The sequence below is a fragment of the Choloepus didactylus genome, chromosome 10 (assembly GCF_015220235.1).
Source record: "Choloepus didactylus isolate mChoDid1 chromosome 10, mChoDid1.pri, whole genome shotgun sequence".
NCBI lineage: Eukaryota > Metazoa > Chordata > Mammalia > Pilosa > Megalonychidae > Choloepus > Choloepus didactylus.
Genome location: NC_051316.1, coordinates 28,684,612 through 28,707,787, shown reverse-complemented (window position 1 = coordinate 28,707,787; position 23,176 = coordinate 28,684,612). Strand labels below are relative to the sequence as shown.

Genomic DNA, 23,176 nt, shown 5'->3' with positions numbered 1-23,176 from the left:
CAATTGATGTTTCCACAATAATTGTGGGAGACTTCAACACATCACTCTCTCCTATAGATAGATCAACCAGACAGAAGACCAATAAGGAAATTGAAAACCTAAACAATCTGATAAATGAATTAGATTTAACAGACATCTACAGGACATTACATCCCAAATCACCAGGATACACATACTTTTCTAGTGCTCACGGAACTTTCTCCAGAATAGATCATATGCTGGGACATAAAACAAGCCTCAATAAATTTAAAAAGATTGAAATTATTCAAAGCACATTCTCTGACCACAATGGAATACAATTAGAAGTCAATAACCATCAGAGACTTAGAAAATTCACAAATACCTGGAGGTTAAACAACACACTCCTAAACAATCAGTGGGTTAAAGAAGAAATAGCAAGAGAAATTGCTAAATATATAGAGACGAATGAAAATGAGAACACAACATACCAAAACCTATGGGATGCAGCAAAAGCAGTGCTAAGGGGGAAATTTATAGCACTAAACGCATATATTAAAAAGGAAGAAAGAGCCAAAATCAAAGAACTAATGGATCAACTGAAGAAGCTAGAAAATGAACAGCAAACCAATCCTAAACCAAGTACAAGAAAAGAAATAACAAGGATTAAAGCAGAAACAAATGACATGGAGAACAAAAAAACAATAGAAAGGATAAATATCACCAAAAGTTGGTTCTTTGAGAAGATCAACAAGATTGACAAGCCCCTAGCTAGACTGACAAAATCAAAAAGAGAGAAGACCCATATAAACAAAATAATGAATGAAAAAGGTGACATAACTGCAGATCCTGAAGAAATTAAAAAAATTATAAGAGGATATTATGAACAACTGTATGGCAACAAACTGGATAATGTAGAAGAAATGGACAATTTCCTGGAAACATATGAACAACCTAGACTGACCAGAGAAGAAATAGAAGACCTCAACCAACCCATCACAAGCAAAGAGATCCAGTCAGTCATCAAAAATCTTCCCACAAATAAATGCCCAGGGCCAGATGGCTTCACAGGGGAATTCTACCAAACTTTCCAGAAAGAACTGACACCAATCTTACTCAAACTCTTTCAAAACATTGAAAAAAATGGAACACTACCTAACTCATTTTATGAAGCTAACATCAATCTAATACCAAAACCAGGCAAAGATGCTACAAAAAAGGAAAACTACCGGCCAATCTCCCTAATGAATATAGATGCAAAAATCCTCAACAAAATACTTGCAAATCGAATCCAAAGACACATTAAAAAAATCATACACCATGACCAAGTGGGGTTCATTCCAGGCATGCAAGGATGGTTCAACATAAGAAAAACAATCAGTGTATTACAACACATTAACAAGTCAAAAGGGAAAAATCAATTGATCATCTCAATAGATGCTGAAAAAGCATTTGACAAAATCCAACATCCCTTTTTGATAAAAACACTTCAAAAGGTAGGAATTGAAGGAAACTTCCTCAACATGATAAAGAGCATATATGAAAAACCCACAGCCAGCATAGTACTCAATGGTGAGAGACTGAAAGCCTTCCCTCTAAGATCAGGAACAAGACAAGGATGCCCGCTGTCACCACTGTTATTCAACATTGTGCTGGAAGTGCTAGCCAGGGCAATCCGGCAAGACAAAGAAATAAAAGGCATCCAAATTGGAAAAGAAGAAGTAAAACTGTCATTGTTTGCAGATGATATGATCTTATATCTAGAAAACCCTGAGAAATCGACGATACACCTACTAGAGCTAATAAACAAATTTAGCAAAGTAGCGGGATACAAGCTTAATGCACATAAGTCAGTAATGTTTCTATATGCTAGAAATGAACAAACTGAAGAGACACTCAAGAAAAAGATACCATTTTCAATAGCAACTAAAAAATCAAGTACCTAGGAATCAACTTAACCAAAGATGTAAAAGACCTATACAAAGAAAACTACATAACTCTACTAAAAGAAATAGAAGGGGACCTTAAAAGATGGAAAAATATTCCATGTTCATGGATAGGAAGGCTAAATGTCATTAAGATGTCAATTCTACCCAAACTCATCTACAGATTCAATGCAATCCCAATCAAAATTCCAACAACCTACTTTGCAGACTTGGAAAATCTAGTTATCAAATTTATTTGGAAAGGGAAGATGCCTCGAATTGCTAAAGACACTCTAAAAAAGAAAAACGAAGTGGGAGGACTTACACTCCCTGACTTTGAAGCTTATTATAAAGCCACAGTTGCCAAAACAGCATGGTACTGGCACAAAGATAGACATATAGATCAATGGAATCGAATTGAGAATTCAGAGATAGACCCTCAGATCTATGGCCGACTGATCTTTGATAAGGCCCCCAAAGTCACCGAACTGAGCCATAATGGTCTTTTCAACAAATGGGGCTGGGAGAGTTGGATATCCATATCCAAAAGAATGAAAGAGGACCCCTACCTCACCCCCTACACAAAAATTAACTCAAAATGGACCAAAGATCTCAATATAAAAGAAAGTACCATAAAACTCCTAGAAGATAATGTAGGAAAACATCTTCAAGACCTTGTATTAGGCGGCCACTTCCTAGACTTTACACCCAAAGCACAAGCAACAAAAGAGAAAATAGATAAATGGGAACTCCTCAAGCTTAGAAGTTTCTGCACCTCAAAGGAATTTCTCAAAAAGGTAAAGAGGCAGCCAACTCAATGGGAAAAAATTTTTGGAAACCATGTATCTGACAAAAGACTGATATCTTGCATATACAAAGAAATCCTACAACTCAATGACAATAGTACAGACAGCCCAATTATAAAATGGGCAAAAGATATGAAAAGACAGTTCTCTGAAGAGGAAATACAAATGGCCAAGAAACACATGAAAAAATGTTCAGCTTCACTAGCTATTAGAGAGATGCAAATTAAGACCACAATGAGATACCATCTAACACCGATTAGAATGGCTGCCATTAAACAAACAGGAAACTACAAATGCTGGAGGGGATGTGGAGAAATTGGAACTCTTATTCATTGTTGGTGGGACTGTATAATGGTTCAGCCACTCTGGAAGTCAGTCTGGCAGTTCCTTAGAAAACTAGATATAGAGCTACCATTCGATCCAGCCATTGCACTTCTCGGTATATACCCGGAAGATCGGAAAGCAATGACACGAACAGATATCTGCACGCCAATGTTCATAGCAGCATTATTCACAATTGCCAAGAGATGGAAACAACCCAAATGTCCTTCAACAGATGAGTGGATAAATAAAATGTGGTATATACACACGATGGAATACTACGCGGCAGTAAGAAGGAACGATCTGGTGAAACATATGACAACATGGATGAACCTTGAAGACATAATGCTGAGCGAAATAAGCCAGGCACAAAAAGAGAAATATTATATGCTACCACTAATGTGAACTTTGAAAAATGTAAAACAAATGGTTTATAATGTAGAATGTAGGGGAACTAGCAGTAGAGAGCAATTAAGGAAGGGGGAACAATAATCCAAGAAGAACAGATAAGCTATTTAACGTTCTGGGGATGCCCAGAAATGACTATGGTCTGTTAATTTCTGATGGATGTAGTAGGAACAAGTTCACTGAAATGTTGCTATATTATGTAACTTTCTTGGGGTAAAGTAGGAACATGTTGGAAGTTAAGCAGTTATCTTAGGTTAGTTGTCTTTTTCTTACTCCCTTGTTATGGTCTCTTTGAAATGTTCTTTTATTGTATGTTTGTTTTCTTTTTAACTTTTTTTTTCATACAGTTGATTTAAAAAAGAAGGGAAAGTTAAAAAAAAAAAAGAAAGAAAGAAAAAAGACAAACAAGGAAAAAAAAAAAAAGATGTAGTGCCCCCTTGAGGAGCCTGTGGAGAATGCAGGGGTATTCGCTTACCCCACCTCCATGGTTGCTAACATGACCACAGACATAGGGGACTGGTGGTTTGATGGGTTGAGCCCTCTACCATAAGTTTTACCCTTGGGAAGACGGTTGCTGCAAAGGAGAGGCTAGGCCTCCCTGTATTTGTGCCTAAGAGTCTCCTCCTGAATGCCTCTTTGTTGCTCAGATGTGGCCCTCTCTCTCTGGCTAAGCCAACTTGAAAGGTGAAATCACTGCCCTCCCCCCTACGTGGGATCAGACACCCAGGGGAGTGAATCTCCCTGGCAACGTGGAATATGACTCCGGGGGAGGAATGTAGACCCGGCATCGTGGGATGGAGAACATCTTCTTGACCAAAAGGGGGATGTGAAAGGAAATGAAATAAGCTTCAGTGGCAGAGAGATTCCAAAACGAGCCGAGAGATCACTCTGGTGGGCACTCTTACGCACACTTTAGACAACCTTTTTTAGGTTCTAAAGAATTGGGGTAGCAGGTGGTGGATACCTGAAACTATTAAACTACAACCCAGAACCCATGAATCTCGAAGACAGTTGTATAAAAATGTAGCTTATGAGGGGTGACAGTGGGATTGGGAATGCCATAAGGACCAAACTCCACTTTGTCTAGTTTATGGATGGATGTGTAGAAAAGTAGGGGAAGGAAACAAATAGACAAAGGTACCCAGTGTTCTTTTTTACTTCAATTGCTCTTTTTCACTCTAATTATTATTCTTGTTATTTTTGTGTGTGTGCTAATGAAGGTGTCAGGGATTGATTTAGGTGATGAATGTACAACTATGTAATGGTACTGTAAACAATCGAAAGTACAATTTGTTTTGTATGACTGTGTGGTATGTGAATATATCTCAATAAAATGATGATAAAAAAAAAAGGAAGTGTGATAATTTTAATTTTAACTTTCAATATGAGATGTATGCAAAGTAAATTATAAATTGTAAAAGAGACATAGATAAAGACATGAATCAATAGAGAAAATCTTCTGACTAGATAAGATTAAGTATAATAAAATAATTTTCCCTGTTAATAAATGCTAGCAAAATCCCAAATATAACTCCTGTGAGTACTGTTTAGCATGCAAGAAACTGTGAAACTTACCCTGAAGAATAATTATACAGGGAACCAAAAAATTGCTTTCAAATTTGAAGGTATTGGAAATGGAATTTTCAAACCAAAAATTTAAACTATATTACAAAATAACAGTAATCAAAATCAGAAATCATGTGTAATTTAACAAAATATACAGTCTTAAAGTAGATACAAACTATTATTCAGTTTATAATAAAATAGAAGTTAAAGAACAATAGGGAGAAGCATGTTTGGACAATCAAATACAATATCCTTAAGTTAATTTAGATGTGTGCATGTTACTGAATTCTGTGTGGATCATTAAATGAAAAAAATTAAGAACATAAAAATGTTAGAGGATATATTTCTAAATTGAAGAAATGAAAGCTATTATTCGACATGGGATCATGATTTTAAATATGTAAAAACAGAATAATATTCCTACTAATAAACCATTTGTGGAAAGTGAGAAACTTAACTGATAAAAGCATATTCTATAAGATAGATTTTAAATGGTTACCAGTAGTAAATAATATCAGTATCCATATTCCACACTATAAGTAATCCAGTTGAAGAATTTTATATAAAAATTTTATAATTTTATATTTAAAATACTCTAGTATTTATAATACAAATGTAAATATAGTCAGTTCTTTTATAATGCAACATGTGTGTTCCTAAAAATCATTGCACTGTACCAACTCACACAATTAAAACCACAAGGCTTACGGAAAAAATGAGGTTAGGAACACATTCCCACAAAAATTTTGTCAGTGACACATTAAAAAAAGACAAGAACCTACCTAAAACAGTAGCACAGTTTTATACATACTGAAATGGTTAAAGGCATAAATACACAATAGATATGGCACTTTATCTTGAAGAAGACCTGAAGTTTGTTAGTGAAAGTAGGCCTCAGAAGGGTTGTTGTTTGCATGTTACTATTAAGTTGTGGAAGGAAGAAAGTTAAAACAACAGATGAGAATAGGTGTGGCTCATAACACATGGTGAACTGAGGTAGCTGGTAGATATTTGAGGTGTGTGCATGGATGCAGTTTTCTGTGTTCATGAAATTGTGCTTAAGCAAGAGCAAAATTCATGTTACATTCAGGTTGTTCCTTACTATAGCAGTCTCTGGAAAAATTCATGTTTTCAAAACAAGTGTTTTAGCAGAACTGGCTGTACTTGAGGTATTATGTACTTTTTAAAGCCACTGGTTTTCAATGAATGAGTATCATTTTGGGGATGGAGAAATAAAAAATATTATTTGTAAAAGTTCCCAAGCTGATTCTTGAGTCTCTGAGTTGATTTTGACACCATGTCTCATCTTATTAAGCATCATATTAAACTGTGATAAATTAATTTGAATCAATATTATGTTGGCAGAGCTGTGGTGAGTGATAGCAATACTCATATTTGAACATTTCCTCCTTCTCTAATTTTATCATTTTCTTTCTTCAGTCTCCCTAGCTTGTAGTCACAGTTGAATTTTTCATGCATTAGCCATTACCATGGGTAAAGGAGTTTCCACAGGAAGATTTTTAAAGCTTAGGAAACATAGGAGTCAAAATATAGGTCTCTTGCTTCCCCAAAGAGAAAAAAATCCTCTGGACGAATGAATAATTCTAATAGACCACAGAGGTTATTTGATCAGTTATGAACTACATTGATTTAACAGTGCTTTATTGGTATGCAAAGTCAGATAAAGATAATTTTGTTGACCTTCTAATTGTATAGCACCACTCCCCTCCAACCCCCACCCCAGATAATTTAAAGAAAAAACATTTTACATTGTTTTTTAAGTCTTACTTTAAGATTAGTCAGGTATTTACAGTTTTTTCCCTAGATAAAAATTTTTATTTTCTTGTGTCCTTACCCTCTTCAGTGTAGATGGAAAAATTAATCTTTTGTCATATCTGTACAATTAATATTTTAACAATACCATAGAACACATAAATTTTCCATGAAAATGTCCATGGTGATAATAATGATCAGAATTTATCTATGAAAAAATAAGAACCATGTAGGGCCAAGAAGTACATTCACTAAGTATGAGGACAATAAAGTGTGGTTCTGACTGCACTGCTATGTCTTAGTTCACAAAAGTATTAAAGTATTTGAGTGAGTGAAAAGATTATAATGCTATTTTTCCTTTTTTGTCAGTGAAAGATAAAGCTGAAATACTTCTGCAAGTTGATGAATCACAAAGTATCAAGAATGAGCTGACTATACAGGTAAGGAAAACTGTGGAACATACATGAGTGATTTTCTTAAGCTATTCTTCAGTCCTGAATTATGAACCTTGACCTAAACAAAACTACAGCCCATTGGCACTGCAAAAAAGTGATATAGGTAATACTTCATCATTATTATTATTAGATAATAGCAAATAAAGGAAGAGTCTTTCTGTTATGCTGAGGGGGGTACATATGTCCTGAAAAATGGAGGAAGATAAAGTTGTAATTTAGTTGATGTGGACTATGAGTATGGAGATCGGGAAAAGAGAACTTATCCTTTTCAAGGACTTGATTTTCTCCCCTACACATCCTTATTCTGTCTTCTCCTCTTAAAACAGTGAGCTTATCCTTTGACTCTTTAGTATACAGCTGTGATTAATGCCTAATTGATATTGTAGGATTTTCTTCCTCTATTTGTTCATCTATTAGTCAAAAATCGTGAATAATTGTTAAGAGTTAGAGGATTTGTCTAATAAGACAAAAAAGTATCTTTCTCATTGAATATTTCTTTATAGGTGACTTCGCTTCATACTGCATTAGAACAAGAAAGATCTAAAGTGAAAATATTACAATCAGAATTAGCCAAATATCAGGTATGCTTTTATAATTTTGAAGTGATTTCATCACAAATAATACATTTGGAATAGATAGTCTGTGAGAAGCAAAGGCACTGTTTTATTTTAAGGTCAGAAATTATTCACCAAAAATGTATTAATAATTTTGTTATTAGTCACAAATGATTTACATTTTAGAAAATGGTAAGGTTATTGTAGATATTTGTATATACAGAAACAACTGAAGTAATTAAGGAAAATCCTTGGTACTACATAAATGATGTGGTTTAGATGCCAGTGAATCTTATCAGAGGTTGGCACATTTGACCCATTATTGATAATAATAAGTTTGCTTGAATAAGGTAGTATTTCCTGCATATTTCTATTGTAAAGGTATCTTTTCCCCTTTATAATTAATAAGTAAAATGTGAAGTGATACTTTGAGATTGCATGAATATCTTTTTCCCCAATACCTTTTTCACCCAATGGTTTTGGCATCCATTGATGATCTTTGTATCAGTTATTACTTTGGTGGTTGTGAAATAATGATTTTCTAATTTTGTTGTTCCTTCTACATTTATTAGCTGGCATTCTGCATTTTTTTCTGGATGAAGCAATAAAAAACTCAGTGTTTTGCTTCTCTCTTTATATGTATATGTATGTACATACGTGTATGTGTCTAAATCATGATATAAAATGCATTTATTAATGTAGGATCACAGTCAAAAAGTTTAAAAGCCATTGGTGGCCTGCAAAACATAAAAATTGCTTAGCCCTAGCTTTGAAATCTAATCAGTCTAGAAAGATGGACTCTCTTGGCCTGGGAAGCTTTGAAAAGCCTCTTTGCGTGTTTTTTTTTAAAAATTCTAGAAGCAAGGTAAGAATTCTAAGCTGTATAATGTTGTGATATGCATATAAAGTGTGTATCTACCATATAGAAAATTTTCTTGTAAACTTATTTTTATTTTCCTTCTCTCTATCAGGAAATAAATCTTGTTTTCAATGCATGTCATTACACATATCAAATTCCACATAACAGTTCCCATACCTTTTTTCTCTGAATGAATCTTGGCAAAACTGCTCTGTGCTCAGGAGTGAATAACAGCATTCTTTCTTTCTTTTTTAAAAGAAGGTTGTGGTAGAAATGTTTTGATCACCAAGAGGGGAGCTTAGATAGAAAAAGGATGAAGGAAATAAAGAGAAAGAACCATTATTAAACGAGTCTGGGCTCCATGTGCCCCCGATACAACCATCACCACTTTTAGAAATGCACTTCCATGGACAGGTAGTTCCCAAACTTGACTGATCAGCAGAATCAATTGAGAAACTTTTAAAATTACAGATTCTTCAGCCCACTCATTGTAATCCTGATTAAGTAGGCCTGGGGTAAAGCCTAGAAATGAGAATTTTAAAAAACAACTACTTAGGTGATTATGATCAACTAAGTTTGGGTAACCTTACCATAGTTTACAAAAATGGCAAAAACAAAACAAACAAAAAAAACTATAAAACTATTGTAAGATAAATACATCAAACCACTATTTATAGTTAATTTGGGTGGTAATTATAGATGATTTTAATTTTCCTCTTTATACCTTTGTACTTTCCAAATTTCTACAATAAGTATTTGCTTTTTAAATTAGAATAACACACAAAAAAATGTTATGTGAAAAGTAATTAATGTAAAGCATGTCTTGTCTTTTAAGTTGTCTTTCTCTTTCCTTGGCTCAAGTCAAATTCCAAAGGTAGAATTTCAAATGGAGCAAATTAAATAAATATTTATTTGACACTGAACAACATGTAAAGTATAACCTACTTTTCAACCCAGTGATGAACAAAAGGAGATTCCTAAAGTTGGCTCATATGAACAAGACTAGACAGAACTTGAATTATAAATTGAATAGCCCTATCAGGTAATGAACTGAATTACCAAATTTGCTGATCAGATGAAGCAAATTAAGTATGTGGTTTATTTTAGTATTGATCAAAAGCCTTATTTTTTGACAAGTCTGGGTCAAATGACCTCTAAAAAATGAGTTGTTGGTGACCTTACTAAGCTTAGATGAATTCATATAGATGTAACTGTTTTATACAATCTTCTTTAAGCATTTGTAAAAATAACTATGTAAAGACAATTCAGTGGAACACACACTCAAATTTACAACAAACTCAAAAAAGAAACTGCTTTCTCCTCATACCCCAAAGTGTCTTTGCTTTCATATATTCTTAAAATGAAAATGGCCCCAAAATGATATGTCCTAAATATTTTTCTTTATTTTTCTTTACAGAGTGGCAGAAAAGGGAAAAGAAACTCTGAATCCGACCAGTGTAGGTGATTACATTAGCCTTTGAGGTCAACACAAAAATTAAAACTTTCAGGGTTTTGCAAAAATGTATATATTTAATGCTGTGCAACTGCTAAACTATGCAGTTTTTGTTGAAGAAACTAAAAATGACTAGCTCACTAACCATCTATGATTTTATGTTCTTTTGACTTAAAGTGAAAGAAGAAAAATAGAATTGCAACAGAACTCAATGGTTATTGTTTACTATCCATACTTCTTATCACTTTAGTTTTCCATCAGTCAATAAAATTTACTTTTCCACTAATACGTTCGATTTTTTTTAAGTTTCAGAAATAATGTGAAAGTATTAGTTTTGCTTATAGCACAATCAATTAGTTGGATCATTTAAATTCAGTGAATATTTACTCAGCACTTTCTGCGTGCTAAACCCTTCCAGACATACAGGATGCATAAAATATAGTTGATGTCCTCAAGAGCAGCTTATAGTTCAGGGAAAATAGAGGACGTGGGTAAGTAAAGACAAGAGCAAAAATAATTACCATACATATTACACTGAGTGTGTACCACATTGTTTGGAAATTGAGAAAACTTTCATGAGATAGTTTTTGGAGGATAGAAAATATTTCTATAAATTTGTTGAGAGTCATTCCAGGCAGAAGGAAGAAAATCTGGGCTGCAAGATTTGTTTAAAAATGGTGTGGCTTAAGGACAGTAATGTGACAACTAGGAATAGAAAGAGTGTGTGTGTAAGGAATGAATGAGAGATTTTTCATAGGTATATCAACAGCTAGAATAATTACTAGTTTATGGGATTCATTTTTTAGTGTAGTTAGTGAAATATAATTATGGTTCATTAAAATAAATATATTTTTGTCTGATAACAAAGATGAACGTGAAAATATTGGTTTTGGCCTCCAAAACCAGTATTATATAAGGGGTTCCACTTCATGACAGTCTTTGAGGAAAAAACACTTAAACAGAAAAGTAATGAAATTGTAATCATTGCCTATAGGTCTGGCTCCTCCAGGAGGTTACATGAACCTTGCAAAGAAATGTAATTTATTACTCCCTATATTCCCAGTGCTTAGCTTGCTATGTGGCATAGGCTAACTATTTGTTTAGTTGATTAATAAAGTAACCATTTTTGGATAGTTTATTCCACACTTTACCTTTGATTAACAATAGGTACCATCAGTACATAATTAATTCATTAAACACATATGGTAATATTCCGTGATTACATATTTTTCAACCCAATCTGAATAAAATCAGATTTCTAATGCTGTCTTATATGAACAAGGTGAGACAGAAGTTGATTAATTTCAATTATAATTGAATTATCCAAGTAGTTAATGAACTGAATTATCAAAGCATACTATATTGTCTGCTTTTGATTGTTTACCAGAACATTATCCATTTGGTACACTATCTAGCACCTATCACAGTGCCTGGCACATGGTAGACACTCAATATATGTGCCATTTTTACTAGTGTATAGTGGTTAAAAAATACCTGGGCATAAAGAAAACTCTCCAAGAAGAGAAGACTCTTTTGTGTTAGGCATTCTCTAGACCACTGTATTCATAGCCCTATTTTTCTACCTGAATGAACTTTCCTGAGTTGATGTCTCCTTCCCTCAGGCTTCAACACTCACATCGAGGCTGATGTGTCAGTTTCAGCATGGAAATCTTTATCTAGTAAGAGATAGAAAAAGATAATCAGTAGTCAGTCTGGTGATTTTGTCTCCGTTAATTGATTTCTCAGGCATTCTGCTTTCGTACATATCAGCACTTAGATTATTTTCAGTTTCTTGAGTTCAGTTGAACTGTTGATAGCTTATTATGTTTCAGGCATTGTGCTAAATACTGGAGATGCAAATATAATGAGACATCTCGATACTTAAAGGTGGTCCACAATCGATTGGGAGAAAACAGATATGTAAGAAGATAATCATAAAGTATTCCCATAAATAATAATATTGATGTATTCAAATTGCTATTGGAGTAAAGAAGAAAATACATCTTATTACTTTAAAGGGGTATTTTAGACAACTTAATAAAATTTTATTTAAAAAGTGATTATGGCAATATAGCCAGTTAATTAAATTCAGCAAATATTTTTGACATCTTCTGTGGGATTTTTTACTTCTTTAATGGTGTTAGTAAGACCAGAGGATCTAGAGTGATGTTCAAGTCCCAGTCCTACCACTTAATTAGTGTATGAACTTGGCCCATAATAAGTGCTCAATAAATGACTGACAGAATGAATTTGGGTATTAAATGAGAACAGATAGTGAAAATATTGGATAAAAAGCTGAGTAAGATGTAATCTCTGCCTTCAAGGTATTTTCAGTCTAAAAGGAATAAAAGGAGTATAGCACACAACTAGAATTCAAGATAAAAAATAGAAATTCACAAGAATCTATGTTGATTAGAAGAGAGTATACCTGTTGAGGAAGGACAGTTATTATAGAAAAGATAACATATTTGAAATGTTCCTAAAGGGTAGGCAGCCTTTCCACAAAGTTTTAAAGGGTAGAAATCATTCAAGAAAAAGGTAAGTTTAAAACGATAGGGAAGAAGGAAAAGCATTGGGTGTGTTCAGGGTACAAAAAGATAAAAGCAAAGGATGTGTTGAGGGAACAAGAGTGCCTTCACTTTGCCTGAGGCATATGTTTATAGAGGAAAACAATGAGAGAGCCAGAAAGGCAGCTGGGGAAATCCATCATCCATCTTGAATTTCAGATTACGAACTCGTTTCTTAACTTGATAGGCAGTAGGGGAACAATTAAAAGTTTGTGGACAAACGAGTAATGTAATCAGAGTTGTTCTTTAAGAAGATTAAAAGGGTTGTGATATAATAGAAGGTTGTAGAGAGAGTCAGCGGGAAGAGAACATCGAGGAGGCTTTTGTAATAGAAGTAGGAGGTAAGGAGGATCTAAGCTAAAGATTCCAGTGAGATTCAGAAAATGGAATAAAACAGTTGCAAGGGTGAAATCTAACAAATTTGATTGAAGAGTGAGAAAAAGAACAAGGGCATCAGAGATGAAAAAAGATCTCGAACCTGGATGAGAGTGAAAATGATGGTACCGTTTATTACTAGAGTACAGTGATGGTGGAAATTATGTGGGGGCCATGGACACAATTGACTTTTGACATGTTAAATTGGATTTGTCCACAGAGCATCTAAAAGTAAAGAATCCCTCATGTTGGAAAAAGAGATTTGGTCCTTTGAGAAAGGCTGGAGTGATGGATTTGGGATCCAGTGACAATTAAATTGAATGAATTGTTGACATACAAAGGCAAAAGGATTCAAAGGGAAGTATTGCTGAGAACAGGGTTTGAGGATGGTAGAAAACAGAGTGATCAGAAAGGTGGGAGGCCTGGGTGTGAATGCTGTTGGTAGACCAAGGAAAGACTATTGGATTTATGAGCTAGAGATCCCATTGATCACCTTCAAAATAGTTTTTTCAATAGTTGGCATAGAGCAAGGTATTAAAGAGAACAAAGTTAGACTCTTTAAGACTTTTGAGAGTTAAAAAAAAGAGGTCTGAGGTGTCTTGAGTGCTACAAGATTGAGTGAGGGTTGATTGGTTTTTATTTAGGACAGAGGAGACAGTGAGGATACTCACAAGCAGAAAGAAAGGAGTCAGTTAAGAAAACAAAGAGATGAGGAGTGAGGCCTAAAGGATTGACTCCAGAGCCGGCCACTTGCCATTATATGATTTGGTTGCCTTATCAAATGTTTCTAACTGATAGTTTAAATTTAAGCAACTCTCTGTTAATAGAATTATAGCCCTTTACATATGATAACATTAGGAATGTTTAAACAGAATTTAAGGGTTTAAAAAAGAAGTAAACAGTTTCACTGCTCACATTAGTAAATTTCCATGATTTAGCTATTACCATAAACTTTAGGAAGGAAAAATTCCTGAAACAGAGACAAGATGTTAAGTGAAAGCCCAAAGTCTGTAAGTCATTGAGTAATTGTTCTGGGATAAATTTTTAATTGAATTTGAAATGTTATTTACTGCTGGTATGGTTGTTATGAAGTAGGTACCCATATGTACTATTAGTGGCCGTGTGCTTTTGTTTCAGCCTTTTGGAAAAGCAGTATAGCAGTATGTTTCAAGAGCCAGAAATATGTGCATACCCAGTAATCCCAATGTAAGGATAATTTTTCCTAAGAAAATAATTTGAAAGCAGAATAAATTTAAAAGCCAGATCTATACAGGTGTGCTGGTTTGGATGTATTATGCCCCCCCAAATGCCATTATCTTTGATGCAATCTTGTGGGGGTCGATGTATTAGTGTTGATTAGATTGTAATTATTTGATTGAGTGTTTCCATGGAGATGTGACTCAGTCAACTGAGCAAGATCTCGGATTGGATAATTTCCATGGAGGTGTTACCCCACCCATTCAGGGTGGGTCTGAATTAAATCACTGGAGCCATATAAAAAGCTGACAAACAGAAGGAATTCAGAGCAACTGAGAGCGACATTTTGGAGGAGCTGAAACTTAGAGACATTTTGAAGACACTGTTGAAAGCAGAGATTTGCTGACGCTTTGGAGTTTGCCCCAAGAAGCTGCAGCCTAGAGAGGAACATCCTGGGAGAAAGCCATTTTGAAACCAGAACTCCAGAGCAGACGCCAGCCACGTATCTTCCCAGCTAACAGAGGTTTTCCAGACACCATTGGCCATCCTCCAGTGAAGGTACCCGATTGTTGATGCATTACCTTGGACACTTTATGGCCTTAAGTCTGTAACTGTGTAACCAAATAAATCCCCTTTTATAAAAGCCAATCTATTTCTGGTGTTTTGCATTCTGGCAACATTAGCAAACTGAATAACAGGTGTCAGCAACTGTAATAGGGAAATTCGGAAATAACCCAAATATTGAACTTCAATGTCTAGTTAATATAATACTAACCCAAATATCCAATTTGAATGATTAATTAATATAATACATCACTGGGAAGTGTTATTATGCAACCCTGAAGAGAGATAATTAGGATAAAAACATGGAATATGTGAAACAAAGTTTAAATATAAAAACAAATACAAACTTCTACACTTACCATAGCTGTGTGAATATATATATACATATGGATAGAAACTGGAAAGTGGTGATTCAAAAATTAAAATGATTGTTTTGGGATGGTGGGATTATAGGTTAATTATTTTCTTTTTTTCTAAAATTTTATGTGTTGTACAATGTTTGGCAATAAAATAAGTAAAAATAAATAATAATGCTTGGATTCCTGTTAAGTATTCTTGTTAAATACTCATAGAAAGTAATTTGCTCTTCTGGGAATAGGTTGTATCCAATTAATCATTTTATTGACATGTTCAGATGAATTAAGTGTTAATTATTGTAGGACATCTCCTGGACATGGAAGTTTTGTTCTGATTTTTAATCCAGAATCCTTCCCTTAATAGAACTGAACTAGGTAAAGAGCATTGGGAATCAAAATGACTGTACGGCTGCAGGAAAACCTACAAAGTTTTCATCAACCAACTTGTTTTACTTCTCATTTAAAAGATTTTAGAACTTTATAATTTAACTACCATTAACCATGTAATTTCACTCTGATGACATCTATTCATTAACTTTTTTGATATACTGCAAACTAAGATTTGAGTTATTTTAGAAACTTGTTACTTACAGTATGCTCCCCATTGTGAATTTGTTAGGGCAGAGAGAATTTTCCTTCTAATGGATATGGATTGTACTATCATATAAAATTAGTTTTCAAAAAATAACTTTTTTGAGGTATAATTGACATACAATAAACTGCATGTAATATATTAAATTAGTGAACATACTCTGATTTCAGTCCTTTGAAATTTGTTGAGATTTGCTTTATGGTCCAGTTTATGATCTGCTTAGTAAATGTTATGTGTGGGCTTGAAAAGAATGTATATTCTGCAGTTGTTGAGTGCGGTGTTCTATATATGTCCAATTATATCAAGTTTATTCATATATAATATATTTTTAATGACTTTTTGTCTACTGTTCTGTCAATTACTGAGATATGTTAAAATCCTATAGTAATTGTGGATTTGTCTACTTCTATTTATGGTTTTGTCATTTTTGCTTTTGAGATACATTTAAATTTAAAATTGTTCTATCTTCCTGGTGAAAGATAAATTTTATTTTTATGATGTGACTATCACTAGTATTTTTTTATATATTCAATTTTATTGAGATATATTCACATACCATACAGTCATCCAAAGTGTACAGTTGTTCACATTACCATCTTATAGTTGTTCATTCATCATACCAATCTCTTTTTTTGAACATTTTCCTTGTACCCGAAAAAGTGAATAAAAAAAAAAGAGTAAAAAAAGAACACCCACATCGTCCCCCCACCTCCTGCCCTTTTTTTCCTTTAGTTTTTTGTCCCCATTTTTCTACTCACTTTATAAGTCTATTTCATTCCATATGATAGCTGTGCTACCTTCCTTGCACTTCCTGTCTCCGTGAGTATATTTGGTAACATCCTTTTATTGTCTTTCTGTGTCCTTATATTCTAAATGGGTCTTTTGTAAACAGCATATTACATTTTAAAGGATCCTAATCTGACAGACTTCTAGTGTTTTTATTTACATCTTTTTCTCATTTTCTTTAAGTGATTGAATTGGTGACCTCCCTGTTTGTCAGGCCTTCAATGCTTTTAGGAAGTACTCCCGCATTTCAGTTGTTTCAAGCACTGAAGTTAGTCTGAACATCCTAGTCTATCATATCTCTTGAAAAGGAGGAACTAAAAATTATATTTAATTCTATTTTGCTATCTCATTAATGGAGCTATACCCACTAATTTATAGTACGAAATTTGATTTTAGATACTAGGTTTGACATTTTCACATAACTAATTCAAGGGTCTCCTATCATTAACCCAACTATTGTTGGATGAAAATAACCAACAATTAGGATTTCAGTTACTCCTCTTCAGCACTGTAGTTCTTTTTGAACCAGTGATTTCAATAGTAACAAACATAACATTCATATCTAGGTACTTTATCAGTAATGCTACATATTTACTACAATTTCTTAATTTTTGGTTTCTAGAAAGAATAAAACTATTCATACTCTCTAATGTCCAGCCTTATGTAATAGTAAATATTTTTGGTAATATTTTTTGGTCAGATTAATAAGGTATGTTCCCCTTATTATTAAATTTCATAATATCAGCCTTTTAAGCTTATATGATAGCAAACAAAAATTATCATGCAATCATATAGTGAACAGTTTTCCAGATGATTAAAAAAACTATAAGTGGCCAAGTTCAAAGCCACTGGGCTAAAAGGCAAAACAGAAAAACCAAGTAAACAGACTCAGAGAAAACTCCTGTCATAAATATCTTAAAACATATAAATGTTTATGTATATGTATAAAATCAATCGCATGCAAATATTCCTAACTGCCCCTTCCTCTAATTATTTCATATGAGTGGAATCATATATCTATCCTTCTGTATCTGGCCTATTTCATTCAATATGTCTTCATCCATGTTGAAGTATGTATCAGATCTTAATTTGTTTAAAGGCTAAGTAATATTCCTCTGTATGTATATACCACATTTTGTTTATCCATTCATCTGTTGATGGACACCTGGGTATCTTCTACCTGTTGGCTATTGAGAATAATGCTGCTATGAACACTAGTGCACAAATACATCACTGTGCAAATATCTGTTTGAATCCCTGCTTTTAATTTTTGAGGGTGTATACCTATAACTGGGATTGCTAGGTGTTTTGGTTTGTTAAAGCTGATGAAATGCAGTATAACAGAAATGGACTGGCTTTTAACAATGAGGATTTATTAGCTTACAAATTTACAGTTACAAGGCCATGAAAATGTCCAACTTGAGGCATCAACAAGATGATATCTGGACTCTGAAGACAGGCTGCTAGCATCCAGGACACCTCTGTCACCAGGGAAGGCACATGGCCAGTATCTCCTGGTCCTCTTCTGGGTTTCGTTGCTTTCAGCTTCAGGCGTTAGTGGCTTCCTCTCTCAGCTTCTGTGGGTCCTGTCTTAGGTTCTCTGGGGCTTTTCCCTATGAGCTTCTCTTAATTTCATCTCTTTTCTTCTGCATATATTTTATCCTATCACAAAGGACCCCAATAAAGGAGTTAAGACCCACCTTGAATGAGGTGGGTCACATCTCAATTGAGATAACCTAAGTAAAAGGCACCTACAATAGGAATGGATTAAAAGAACATGGCCAGAGAGAACCCAAGATGGCGGCTAGGTGAGACAGGGCGAAAAAACACCTCTGTGAAAACTACTAGATAAAAGCCAGAAAGTAACCCAGAACACTAGTTCCAGTGATGCACCAGCTGGATAAGATCTGCTAAATCCACATGGACCATGCACCTGGTGAAACCGGGAGTCTGAGTTCTGAAATGACTGAGTGAGCCTGTTGAATGTCCAGTGGCCATGCTGCGGTGTGGGGAAACTGTGGGTTGGCGTTTGGAGGCAGACTAGTTCTTTTTTTAAAAAACCTCAAAGCAGCTGCAGATACAGCAGCAAGAACCACACAGTGAAGTGCGGCAGGAACAGGCTGTGTGAACGCCTCAGTATCTGGCATGGAAGATAGCCTTTTGTACACCCGCTGCTAATTGTCTCAGAGTGAGGAAGGTAGAGGTTAGCCAAAAGGGGAAGAAAACCACACCCCTTGCAGCCATCTTCATGGCGGGCTGGGAATGCTCCTGCCCAGCGCAGGTGCCACAGCCTAGAGACTCACCAAGGGAACCAGTGTAACAGAAAGTGTTTCCAGCAACACAAGCACACGCCACAATATCAGGCATGGACAATTGCCTTTCGTGCACCCACAGCTAATTGTCCCGGAGCTGGGAAGGCGGAGCTGTGTCAAATGGGGGAAATTAACGCCCCATTCAGCCATCCTTACAGCAGGCTGGGAACGCCCCTGCACGTCCCGGTGGCCCAGGGCATATGTTGAGGGATGATGCACACTTGTGATGTAGCACAGCCTTCCCTCAGCAGAGGCCCTAAGAAGGGCATGGCTGGGAAGAGGGACCCACTCAGAAATCCCAGGGACCCTATGCCAATACCAAGGACTTGTGGGTCAGCAGCAGAGACAATCTGTGGCAAGATCAAACTGAAGGTCTAGACTCTTGCAACAGCCTTAAATCTCCAGGAACACCTGGAAGGTTTGATTATTAAAGCTGCCCTGCTTCCCTAACCGCTCAGACACACGCCCCACATTCAGGGCAGACAGCACTAACACACCCAAACTTGGTGCACCAATTGAACTCCACAAGAGTCATACCCCCACACACCACAAAGTTGGGGAGAACTGACTTTAGGGAAATAGGTGACTCACGGATGCCATCTGCTGGTTAGTTAGAGAAAGTGTATGCCACCAAGCTGTAGATCTGACAAATTAGAGACTGGTGTTTTTTCATATCCTGAAAGAACCATATCAAGTAAAGCAAATGCCAAGAGGCCAAAAACAACAGAAAATTTTAAAGCATATGATAAAACCAGATGATATGGAGAACCCAAACCCAAATACCCAAATCAAAAGATCAGAGGAGACACAGTACTTGGAGCAATTAATTCAAGAACTAAAGACAAACAACGAGAGCATGGCACAGGATATAAAGGACATGAAGAAGGCCCTAGAAGAGCATAAAGAAGAAATTGCAAGAGTAAATAAGAAAATAGAAGATCTTATGGAAATAAAATAAACTGTTGACCAAATTAAAAAGAGTCTGGATACTCATAGTACAAGACTAGAGGAAGCTGAACAACAACTCAGCAACCTCAAGGAACACAGAATGGAAAATGAAAGAACAAAAGAAAGAATGGGGAAAAAATCAAAAAAATTGAAATGGATCTCGGGATATGATAGATAAAATTAAACATCCAAATTTAAGACTCATTGGTGTCCCAGAAAGGGAAGAGAAGGGTAAAGGTCTAGAAAGAGTATTCAAAGAAATTGTTGGGGAAAACTTACCAAACCGTCTACACAATATAAATACACAAAGCATAAATGCCCAGCAAACTCCAAATAGAATAAATCCAAATAAACCCACTCCAAGACATAGTCTGATCAGACTGTCAAATACTGAAGAGAAGGAGCAAGTTCTAAAAGCAGCAAGAGAAAAGCAACTCACCACATACAAAGGAAACAACATACGACTAAGTAGTGACTACTCAGCAGCCACCATGGAGGCGAGAAGGCAGTGGCACAACATATTTAAAATTCTGAGAGAGAAAAATTTCCAACCAAGAATACTTTATCCAGCAAAACTCTCCTTCAAATTTGACGGAGAGCTTAAATTTTTCACAGACAAACAAACGCTGAGAGATTTTGCCAATAAAAGACCTGTCCTACTTCGGATAATAAAGGGAGCCCTACCGACAGAATAATAAAGAAAAGAGAGAGAGAGGAAATTAACAGACATATATAGAACATTACATCCCAAAGCACCAGGATACACATTCTTCTCTAGTGATCACAGAACTTTGTCCAGAATAGACCATACACTGGGACATAAAAGAAGCCTCAATAAATTTAAAAAAATTGAATTTATTCAAAGCACATTCTCTGACCACAATGGAATACAAATAGAAGTCAATAACCATGAGAGACTTAGAAAATTCACAAACACTTGGAGGTTAAAAATGAGGGGGAGATGAAAAATTCCCAGATAATCAAAAGCTGAGGGACTTCATCAGCAGTAGATCTGCTGTCTTTGTGATGTGTGGGGGTCTGATTCTTGTGGGGTTCAATTGGTGCACCAAGTTTGGGTGTGTTGTTAGTGCTGTCTGCCCTGAATGTGGGGCATGTGTCTGAGTGGTTAGGGAGGCAGGGCAGCTTTAATAGCAGTAGATCTGCTAACTAATGCTTTAGCAGAAATGCTAAAGGGAATTGTGTAGCCTGAAAGGAAGGGACACTAAACAATTGACTGAAACCACATGAAGAAATAAGGATTTCCAGTAAAGATCACATGGTAAATATAAATACCAATACTACTGTATTTTTGATTTGTAACTCCACTATTTACTTCCTACAAGATATAAAAGACAAAAAGTGTAATGATAAATCAGTGGTTTTGGACTCAGTGTAAAATATGTAATTTTTGACAAGAACTACATAATGGTGGGGAAATGGAGGAGTATAGGAACATATTTATGTGTCCTATTGAAGTTAAGTTGGTATCAAAGAAAAGATTGTTATAGATTTAAGATGTTAAATTTAAGCACCACGGTAAACACAAAGAAAGTATCAGAGAATACGACCATAGAGATGAAAAGTAGAGTATGGGTTATGAGACGTGGAGAGTTAAGAAAGGAGTATGGGGTTTCTGTTTGGGGTGAAGGGAAATTTCTAGTAATGGATGGTAGGAAGGTGATGGCATTGCAACATTGTGAATATGATTAATCCCACTAATGGAATACTTGGGAGGGGTTGGAATGGGAAGATTTATGTTGTATATATGTTTCCACAATTGAAAAAAAAAAAAGTCTAAATAGATAATGACAATTAAATGCCAAGGATGATCCTGGGTGGGATCTGAGGATGGAGGAGAGGAGGCTCAAAGTACACAGTTGGGACATAAGAAAAAAATGAAATATAGCATGTAAGCTTTGTATCAATGTTGAATTTCTTGAACTTCTTAGCTGTGCTTAATGTGATTACATAAATGAATATTCTTGTTCATGGGAAATGTATATGTGAATTATATTGTTTGTACAAGGATGCGTGCAGCTTGCTCTCGTGTTCAGAAGACAGAGCAATAGATGATGCATGATAGATAGGGAGGGAGGAAGGGAAAGAAAGAAATGATGGAGTGACAGGATGTTAAGGTTGATAGATCTGGATATTGGTGGAGGGGGGTTGGGGTATGCTGGAGTTCCGTGTATGGGGTTTGTATTGTTTTTGCAACTGTTCCTGTAAGTTTGAATTTATTTCAAAATAAAATTAGGAAAAGAAAAAAAAAAAAGAACATGGCCTTTTCTGGGGTACATAACACCTTCAAACTACCACACCAGGTTATATGATAAATTCTGTGTTTAACTTTTTGAGGAACCGTCAAACTTTTCCACAGTGGCTGCACCATTTTTCATTCCTACCAACAACGTACTAGGGTCCAATTTCTCTGCTTCTGAGCCAGCACTTACATTTTCTGTTTTTTAAATAAGAGCCATTCTTCTGGGTGTGAAGCAGTAACTCATTGTGGTTTTGATTTGCATTTCCCTAATGGCTAATGATATCCAGCATTTTTTATGTGTCTGTTGAACATTTGTACATCTTTGGAGAAATGTCTATATAAGTCCTTTGCCCATTTTTTAATTGAATTGTTAATCTTTTTATTGTTGAATTGATGACCTCTTTTCCTGACCTTATTACCTTCAACCATCTTTTCCTCCATGTCACTTCAAATACTCACTCCTGTGGTCATACTCTACACCAACTTGTAAACAATAGACTGTAGCATCTCAAAAATCTCAATGTCAAACATCCCACTTCTGAACACCTACCTTTCTAGCCCTTTTGCTAGTACTCCATGGAAACATTTCTTCAATATCTCTAACCCAGTAACCCCATCGGCTTTTTAAACTTTTTTTATTTTGAAATAGTTTCAGACCTACAAATAAGTTGCAAAACTAAAATGCAGAGTTCCATCTAGTGTTAACATCTTACATCGCCATAGTACAAAGATCAAAACCAAGATATGAGCATAGATACAGTACTACTAATATACAGACCTTATTCAAATTTAGCCGATTGTGGAAAAACTTTTGATTTTTCTGATCAGGATCCATTCCAGGATCCCCCATATTTAGTCATATCTCCTTAGTCCCCTCCGAATCTGGGACATTTCCTCAACCTTTGTCTTTCATGACTTTGACACTTTGAAGAGTACTGTCCAGGTATTTGTTGACTGTTCTTCGATTTGGCTGGTATGTTCTCATGATTAGATTAACATTGTACATTTTGGCAAGAATACCACAGAAATGAAATTGTAGTCTTTTCAGTGTATCATATTAGGTAGATCATGCCAGTATGGTTTATTAGTGGTGGTGGTAACTTTTATCACTTACTAAGGTGGTGCCTGCCAGGTTTCGATA

At 35.3% G+C, this 23,176-nt stretch overlaps 1 protein-coding gene across 2 annotated transcripts in view; it reads left to right on the top strand.

Annotated features, from left to right (window-relative positions):
• GKAP1 (G kinase anchoring protein 1) overlaps positions 1 to 14,366 on the top strand; it is a 157,714-nt gene extending 143,348 nt beyond the window's left edge. For both annotated transcript variants that reach the window (XM_037851149.1, XM_037851151.1), the window contains 3 exons: positions 7,127 to 7,197; positions 7,716 to 7,793; positions 10,043 to 14,366. In XM_037851149.1, the coding sequence (XP_037707077.1) occupies positions 7,127 to 7,197; positions 7,716 to 7,793; positions 10,043 to 10,090 (197 nt within the window). In that variant the 3' untranslated portion in view covers positions 10,091 to 14,366. The remainder of the gene's footprint in view (positions 1 to 7,126; positions 7,198 to 7,715; positions 7,794 to 10,042) is intronic.
• Positions 14,367 to 23,176: the final 8,810 nt, after the last annotated feature.